The sequence below is a fragment of the Anser anser genome, assembly GCF_964211835.1.
Source record: "Anser anser genome assembly, chromosome: 2".
NCBI lineage: Eukaryota > Metazoa > Chordata > Aves > Anseriformes > Anatidae > Anser > Anser anser.
In genome coordinates this window covers 103,426,591-103,436,101 of record NC_139721.1, presented here as the reverse complement: position 1 = coordinate 103,436,101, position 9,511 = coordinate 103,426,591, and the positions used below count along the sequence as shown (strand labels likewise).

At 43.4% G+C, this 9,511-nt stretch overlaps 1 protein-coding gene across 1 annotated transcript in view; it reads left to right on the top strand.

Annotated features, from left to right (window-relative positions):
• The first annotated feature begins 6,052 nt into the window (after positions 1 to 6,052).
• Positions 6,053 to 9,511, top strand: part of LANCL2 (LanC like glutathione S-transferase 2) — a 31,193-nt gene continuing 27,734 nt past the window's right edge. Inside the window, exon 1 of the mRNA XM_083825857.1 lies at positions 6,053 to 6,574. Coding sequence (XP_083681983.1) covers positions 6,401 to 6,574 — 174 coding nt within the window. The 5' untranslated portion in view covers positions 6,053 to 6,400. The remainder of the gene's footprint in view (positions 6,575 to 9,511) is intronic.

The window sequence follows — 9,511 nt, the reverse complement described above, 5'->3', positions numbered from 1 at the left end:
TTAATCTCCTTAATACTCTTAGCCTTCTCCTTAAGCTATTAAAAAACAAAACAAAACAAAACAAAGCAAAACAAAAAACCAGCACTCTTTCTTTGCTCTTTGTTGCTTACCTAGCTAAAGGAAAATTACTGTTGTTACAGCAGATGTTGACTATCTTTCCACAAATCTAGCCACCTTAATTTTGGGAACTCTGAATTTTTCCACATACTTTCTGATGAAACAGAGATGCAAATCAGAACTTGGAGACAGGTTACAAGAATTCAAAAGATGGGATCTGTCAAGCACATTTGGCAGAATGCATTTTTGGTTAGCATGGACCTGATGTGTTTCAGTTGTTAATGGAAAAAAAAAAAAAAAAACAAAAAAAAAAACAAAAACAAACAAACAAACAAAAAAACAAGCTGCCTCTTTTCTGTCTCTGTCTCTTCCCAACCTCAAGATGCAGAAATCCCAGGAAGGGAGAGGCTAATGGCATAAAGAAGCAACTGTAACAGGGGGACGTGTTTATTGTTTTGTTGACACCCATCTATCTCCATATGTTTTAGCCCAGCTCTTCATGCTATGATTTTAGCTCAGGCTTGGACCTAAGGCACCAGATGAGGCAGTTCCTGCTTCTGTGACTAAGACCGGGGCATGTAGCACGCAGTAAGGGTTGAAAAGAGCACTGTCAGGTGCTCTTCACAGTATCAGGCAGCATCTAGTAAAATACATGAGTGGTACACATGAGAAGGGCAGAATCCTGCTGAGTGTTGAATGCTCCAACAATGTCTTTGTAAATTGGTTTCTGATCCAGGCTTCTGAAAATAATACGCCCATCAAAAAACAAGCTCTCCACAGCTTGCAGGAACAAGTCTATAACATATGGCAGAAAATTAGACTTTCTACACTTCTACAAAAGCTGTAGTCCCAAGGGCTCTCAGAACAATTAGTGGGAATCAGCTGAGACACAGGAGTACATTTGGCTCTTCTTTCACCTTCATTCTGCTTTTACGATACAGGTCTCTAGTTAAATGCTTGACCTGACAGATTTTTTTTACTGCTGGTGGCAAGCCAGGTATCTTCAGGGCCCTTCTGGAAGAGAGCTGCACGTAACAAAGGAAGCTGTAACACAGTTATCTGGACAAAACAATAATCATCAAATGAATGGCAGACAAGAGATTCAAAATATCTTTCTACAAAGGTGGGGGACAGTGGGAAGGAGTGGGGTGTTTTTCAGACATGGGGCCCATTTCATTCCTTGCACTATGACCCACATACCTACACTGTGTTGTGGCTGTTGTGCTAGTTACGATTTATTAGCAAGGCTAATTAATTACTTATGAGAGGAATGAATTACTGTGTAAACTCTTCTCTACATCCCTGGGAGTAAGATGAACAGCACTGGCCTGACACTACAGCAAAGGAGTCCAGGTTAGATACAGGGAGTAATCAGCTCATGGGAATAACAGCAGAGATGACTGCCTCTAGTACTCAGCTCTTCTTGGTGGTGATTTTTAACATCTGGACAAACAAATGTGTCAGCACGGACCTCTTGCAGCTAGAAGGTGGATAAGAAGATTGCTTGTCCTCCCTCTCAGCCTTGTTTTGATGGTTCTGAAGGCCGGTGACTGCCCACAGCAACTGGTGGTGGTTGGTACAGACCGTGCTGGAGACTTTCTTGTAATTTCACTGCTATTGTTATCCAGGTTGTATTATCTTGAGCAATACTGAGCTGAACTACAATTGTGCTTTCAGTGTCAGGGTAAAGATAAAATCTTCCTCCATTTCCTTTAGTAGGAGCAGCATGGCACTTCACTAGACTTTGATGTTTTTTTCTTTCTCTGTCTTGTCGACCACACATTCCTTTGTCTCCCCTTATTTGTCTTCTCCCTTCTTGTAATGTTGTAGTTCTTTCTCATCCAATAGCAGTTATAAAGCTACTTTGCTTGAAGGTGCTTGTGTTTTGCATGTTTGGTCCCCTAAAAACCTCCACTTCGTTATTCCTCTCTATGCTGATGCGGTGAAAAACACTGAAGATTGTACCTAAAGCTGTGAAGCCCATTTTGAAGAACGTAACTCCCCCTAATCTCCCCCTGCATGAACAGGACAGAGAACATTCAGTGAATCACAGCACCATCCCATTAATTCTGGTGAATTTCTGGGCCTGGGTCTTTCACCTATCCTTATCTCAAGGTAGCGACTAGGCCTGCTTTTTAAGCCATGTTATGATCGTGTCATTCAAAGGATACCAGAAGAAATAAGAAAATAGATGTAACAGAAATAAAGTCAGAAATTTTAAAATCCAACTTGAAACAGTTTCCTTAGACAACAGGAATCCTCTCATCCAGCACTTGTATTGTTGCTCTTATGTATAGATACTGGCCATCCACAGGTAGCCTAACAGAAAACGTATTTCACCTCTGTTTGTTATGCTTCTTGCATTTGGGAGAGTTGTAGTTGCTTTTTTACTAACTGGACTGTTCTTTCCCTGGGTTTACAAACCTTGTTAGGCTTAGAATTAGCTCCTTTGAAAATTTAATGCTATGCCAAAGATTATTAAGGATAAGTTTTAATAGTAGTGAGTGTCAATATTCATCACGGACAGTTGGTAAAGACATGAGAACATTCACAGGCATCTTTGCATAATTTCATTATTAGTTCTGTTCCTCAGGATGTGAAAAAACAAGAACCACTAGGATTAAGGGGATAAGGAACTGAAATGTTTGATTATGGCAAAATCCATTCTTTAAAAACAGGCTGAAGAGCAACAATTGCTGCTCAGGCTTACCATTGATTAGTGTGCTCTCACCAAAACAGAAGTGCAACAGACTTGATGACAGTGCTTTTTCTGCTGCAAGACCAAAGATAATAACAGAAAATCATCATAATAATAAAAAAACTATATAAGATGGATTTATTATTAAAATATTTATTTCGTGGTGAGTAGCACAGTGTCTTAACAGATTCACAGAAATCTTTGAGATCTTAAATAGCAAAATTATGCTTTAATAAAGATCAGTTACTTAGAGCAGCCACAGAAATTTGTTGCTACCAGAAAGCAGTATGATATAGCATATCACACAAAACCATTTGTTCTTGTGAACTGTCATACACTACCTGAATCTGAATTGAAATACAGGACTTAATTTGGTCCAAGGTCTGTGAGTCTTTTGCAAGCAAATTGCAAAGCTTGATCCTGCAGATTTTATTTCATAACAAGCAGTCCACCATAGTTTATTACGCCTAACAGTTTTAAATAATTTAATTGCAGAATATGATACTGGACAGTGGTAGAGAAGGAAAAAAGAAAAAAAAAAAAAAGGGAACTAGGATATACAGCTAAGGGGATGGGATAGTAATGGTGAAGAGGCATATAGGAAGTCCTTGTATGCTATTATAGGCCTATTGCAGTGCCAGAGGAGAAAAAGGGTTTCTGCAGAATGCAAAGGCTGCAGCATGGACAAAGTGTAGTCTGAAGAGGAGAGAGGAAGCTAAGGTCAGTATGAAAGACTACAATTTTCATGACATATAAATGTATGATCCATGATTTGCAGCAGGTGTAAATTGCCCCATCTCCACTGACGTGCTGGCAAGATAAGGCCCTGCCTTGTTTTCCGTAGACACATACTGAAGAAAGCAGTGCCCAGCCTGGTCCTCTATTATTCATTTAGCACTTTAGCAGTGTTTGTTCATTCTTGAAGATCTTACTTCTCTGAGATAATTTCAGCTGAATCTCATCGATCTATATTTAGAAAGAAAATGAGATTAATGCCAGCTGGTACATTGGTTTCCCAGAATTTACAAGGTAGTTTACAATGGGTGCTGAAGTCACATGCTCATCACCCTATCTCCACTGAACGAAATACAGACAGGGCTCTTGCTTGCACGTATCTGGAGGCATTGCACACAAAAATAAATGATAGCTGTTAGAGTGTAATAAGAATGAACACAGCTGCTGAAGGAACCATTACACGTGTCACAGCTAGTGCTTCAGAGATTCCTTATGGTTGTTCATGCTGATTCTGTAAGCTGCAGATTCTGTTGCTCTCATGGGGCACAGTGTGAAGGGCAGCTGCGTGCTGGCTCTGGGAGGGTTGACTCTATGATATACAATGCTCCTTCCCCTCTTGTTAGTTACGATAATTTACTAAGTACACTGGGAATCAAACAACAAAATATGTGGGAAACCACAGCATCATTAATGGCTTATGAGCGGATTACGATTGTTTAGTCCTGGCCCAAAAAGAAACAGATACTTTATTTTACTGTTTTAAAAACTGGCACTAGTCCCATCAAGAGCACAGTATCAGACATTCAAGAATGCAAGGGGGGTTACAGGAAGGGAGAGCAAAGAAGAATTAAAAGAGAGGGTCTTGTGAATTCCTCCTGTGTTAAGAACAATTAGCCCAATTATCTGTTAAGTAAAACTTTTAATGATATACATGAAGAAACTGATATTGAAGCAGCGATCAGGCCTTAGTAAAATATTCATTGCAATTTTACCTACATGACAGAAAGGAAAAGGACATTGTTCAGCTAGAACAGCTTGCTGCAGGGCTGCATGTTTGCCAAGGCTGCAGACGGCAGATTACAGGAGTGCATAGCATGAGTGGGAAGAAAGGATGAGGGTACACTGCTTTCAGTAGCACTGAGATGTGTTCTGGATGGAAGTAACCATGAAATAATGATTTCAGTAGGCAAGACCTCTTGCTCCTTACTGCTACAGATGAGAGATGTGAATGTATTCTTGCTTAAAACATGTCCAGCCTTTTTGTTCCGCCTTCATCCATGATTCCTACTTAGGCGGTGGAGTTCTCTTTGCATCAAGGTTATTAAAATAAAGAAAAAAAAAAAAAGGAAAGGAAAAATCAAAATCACCAATTAAAAAGAACAAAAAAATAAGTCTTTTGAACTATACCCCACCTGCTAAGAACAAAAGAAGGTCTTGTACACTTAAGACTAAACAAACAATAACGTTACAACAAATTCAAATAATGGTGAGCATGGATAGAGAAGTTCCTCAGAAATCTCAGGTCCACAGGCACAACAGGGTGTTGAAGCAGCGAACCTGCTCTTGTTCAGTGCTGTGGAGCATCCTTCACTTCTCATCTGCACGCTCTGAGCAGATACCAGCTGGCATGATTTGGCCTTTACATTCCCATCTTTTGTGGAATGTGTAAGAAAGCAGAAGCCACACACATCTGTACTAAAGGCTCAATTCTAATCTCAGTAACAGGAACGTACTAGCTTGCACTGACACAGCTGGTCTTCGCTGAGAGCAGGACACCATTTAAGATGAAACCACGCTCTTTGCCTAACAAAATATCTACAGGAATACATAAATAGAGGACATACATAAATATACATAGAGGAAATACATAAATATAAATAGAGGAAATAGAGGAAACAGGAATACATAATAGAGGAAAACATAGAGTGATTTTTTTTAATGGTTACACAACAGTATATTTTATAGATGATCGTATAATTTTTGAGTTGATGGTTACTTTCACTTACAGGGTAAGACAAGCCATTTAGAATTTTTGCTTTGTCATCAGTTCAATTTCTAAAAATAAATAAAATGAATAAAGTAATTCTTAAAATGTGTATCTTGCCACAAGACAATGGATACGTTCCTTCTATTCACATCTATATCTATATAGACAACTCTAAGTTGAAGCCAATGCTGAGACAGGCTTCACCTACACTTAATCTTACACACTTAATATGTAGTTTGATAGCAATAGAATTACTCAGTGCATAACACTAAGGATCAATACATCTGCAGTGTCCAGATCTTGAATTAATAGTTTACTGTCTGGCTGAGCTACAATTGCACAAAAGCCATGGCATGGTTCAGAGTAAATATTTAATGGGACAGCAAGCTCTCCTGGGGAGGCCTGTGGAGAACCGCCGGGGCTGGGGGCACACCGAGCAACGGAGCGGGCCCCCTTGGGCGCTTTCATTTTATTTTATTATTTATTTAGTGTTTCGTTTTGAACACGGGCTGGCTTTGTTTTGTTTTGTTTTGTTTTGTTTTGAACACGGTCTGGCCTCGGGGAGGTGCCTGCTGCAGGCATGGCGGTGCGCGCGGTCACCACAGCGACACGGCCGTGGTGAGCCGAAGGCGGGACGAGGGAAGGAGACGGCCTCTTTCTCCTCCTCCTCCTCTTCCTCCTCCTCCTCTTCCTCCTCCTCCCCCCGGGGCCGGGGCTCGGAGGCTGCGGATGAGGCGGGCGAGGGCGGTGCTGGCGTGCTGCCTGCTCCTGGGGCCGGCCTTCCCCCTCGTCCTGCTGCTGCTCTGACATGAGCCGCGGCCGGGGGCCGGCCGGCCGGAGCCGGACCCGGAGGGAGCCCCGCTCCGCAGCCCCAGGGCCTGACGCCCCCGGCGGGGGACGATGAGGAGCCCGGGCGGGCTGAGATGGGAGAGAGCATGTCCAAGCGGCTGAAGCTGCAGCTGGGCGGCGAGGCGGAGATGGAGGAGCGGGCTTTCGCCAACCCCTACGCCGACTACCAGCCGCAGGCGGCGGAGGGCGCCCCGCGGGACAAGGCGCCGCCGGGGGACGAGCCCCTGCCCTTCGGCACCGACGGCAAGGTGAGGCTTCGGGAGGGGCGGCGGGGCTGCCCCCAGCTCTGCCAGCCGGAGGAACGGCGGATTTAGGGATTTCCCCGCGGGTGGGTGGCGGCAGCACGGCTCCAAGGCGTGTGTTCACCTAAATACGCACCTGGAGTGCTTTTGGGAACGGCAGGGTGCTCGCGGTGTGTCGGCAGCCGGCTCAAGCCAGCAGAGAGTCTGTGTGGTGGCAGCCGTCCCGTTCTGCTCTTCTCCTTGAGACCAGGCGCTGTCTGGGAGCTGTTGTTCTCCAAGTAGCTAAGCACAAAGCTGCGCTGGCCTGTCGTCACACAGGTTGGCTCGAGCTGGAGAAGGAAAGCCAGAGCACGGATCTTCTGTCTGTCTGTGTAACCCCGACCAGCCTTTCCTTTCAGCGCCGCTCTGTGCTGCATCATCCTTCCTTCCAGTAGAAACACTGCATGGTGACACTGCTAGACGTGCACACGGGCTGGGTGCAAAATCAACTTTTCTCGCTCACTTGGTTAAACACAAGCTTTTCATCCCAGCTCTGTGTTTCCTGCCTGTGATGATAAGCAATTACCTTGACTCTCTTGCAGCTTGGAGATCCGTGGTGATGCACAGCTGTCAGAGTAGCCATCAGGTAGCGGTGTAGTGCTCCTGACCATCGTACGAATGAGCAGGACACCTAGCTCGGGGTCAGGGTGAGGAATTAAAGGTCTCTGAAGGAGTAGGGACTGAAGTTGATAAAGTTGTGTGTGGCTAAGCCAAGCGCACAAAAAGGATCGCTTTGGGGGTCTGTTAGACCTCACTGCAGCTGTCAAAAGTAGAACTTGGCACTTGAAAAGGTTAAAAAGCAAGGGTAGATGAGGAAGTAAAATCTGAATTGTTTTTACAGAAATCCCAGGTAGCATGCTCAGTGTTGATCTAAAACTGTTTTTTCACAAAAGACAGTTATGGGTTCTTTATTTATTTGTATCTGGGTTGGTGTGTATAAAAAAACAAGCATGTATGATGATAAGTTGAAGTGTGAAGGTGAGGGGGAGGGCTTTGCTGTGTTCAAAGGTGTGAAGCTCCTGTGGGAAAAAAAACAAGTCATCTTCTATACTGCAATAAAGCAACATAACTACAGCAACTTTCAGTAGGCTTACTCTGATTTTTTTCAACTGTACGTTTCACTGGAGAAGGCAGATCTGTGCCTACGTTTTCTTTCTGCATCTGCAGAATCTGAGGAATTGTCCTACGTATTACAGAGTTAGATCATGGCTATGAGTATATTCATGTGTAGTTGTACTGTTGGCAGCGTTTGCTTATTGTCAGTCGGTCCTAATGCCATCCTGACTTTTTTGAGACTTCATGAGTATTTTAAGGTGTTCTTTTTTGTTTTGTTTTGCTTTGCTTTGTGTTTTTTATTGTTGTTGTTTTTTGGTGGTTTTTTTTGGCATTTAACAGGCTCCAGTGCTGTCAGAGAAACATCTTAGCCTGCCTAAAGCCCCTGTGAAGGTAAAAGGACTTCACATAGGGTGGGGAGTGTGTTGTGTAAACTGCTCTACACAGTAGCACAGGTTTCTTAAAAATTAAAGTGGCTTTCAGAAGCCCTCAGTGCATTGCGTCTTTTTTTTTTCCTCCCATCTGCTGCTCTGTGTGATGGTGAGAATTGAGTGACTCACGTAATGACAGCCAGAAGTATATGGGGTTCTGCTGTTGTCATGTGAGGCAATGCATTATTAATCCCTCCATTTGATTTCATAAGCTGCCATGGTTGCCATCTAAAATTCTAAATAAAATAAAAGGACAAGAAGCTCTTCAAATTATTGTCTGAAATGTGAGACAATTGGGACAGAGTGCTGCATACGAAGGTATGTGCATGCTGCTTGTATGCATAAGGTATGGTGCAGGAAGCCGGAGTGTATGGGAACAGCAGAAGAGCAACCAAGACTTTGGCCTGCTGATTTGCCATCTTAAGAGTAGTTGCAGTAATAATGACTCTTTGAATTAAATACACGTATATCCCATGACTCTTATTATTTTGATATGGACCCCATAGTGATACTTTAGCCTGGAGAAGTACCTGTAGATGTCAGAGTGGTCCAAAAGTTTAAAAAATAAAATAATGTAAATAGTCCTGGGGGGTAGAGAAATAAATACCCATAAACTCAGAACAAAGCATATTCCCTACTTCATGGGGAAAAACAGTTTGTCTTTTTCATTTAATGTTTAATGTGCTGTAACTGCTTATTGGGGAAGGTATTAATATTTGAAAAGCAGATGTTCTGATATTTTCCCTGCATCATAGGTAACTCCAGTTATAAACCCACCTGTTCTTAATTACAGGGTATTATAATACTACAACATTAGGGTATGGGTCCCTGCAGTTTGGAACCCAAAGAGTAATTCTTGTGAGCAGCATTGTGCTTTGCTTTCCCTTTCCAGCTGAACTGGAGCAGAAGCAACCTTCACCTTCAGTTAATGTCAAGACTTGTGGGCGTTTTGTTGCCCTTTAGCTGCAGTTTGGGAACTTAGGATGGGAAGATCTTCACAGGCTTGTACAACGCAGGGCTGGTGGCCAGTTGTCCTGACTCAGAAGCCATTTATCAAAACTTTCTTGTAGCAGAGGGCTTAGAAACTGTTTTGGGTTTCCTGGGAAGGGGAACAGTGGGGAAGGCTCACTGGCGAGGGGTGCTGATGGCTTGTTTGAGAACAGGTCTGTCCTGGCTCCTTGGGTGGCCCACCAGCATCAGCCTCAGATTATGCACCATCCTCTGAGCTAGCACAGCTCTGTGCCTATGTCCCTGGCCTGGTCAGATGCAATTTGGGAGCCACCTTCAGTCTGCCTGCAGGCTGTCTTACCTGATCACCCAGGGGAAGGTGGAAGCAAAACACTGCACAGGCAACCTGGTACAGATTCCATGTTAAGTACAAGAAGAGCACCCCTGACATCAAGACGTTATCACATCCTTG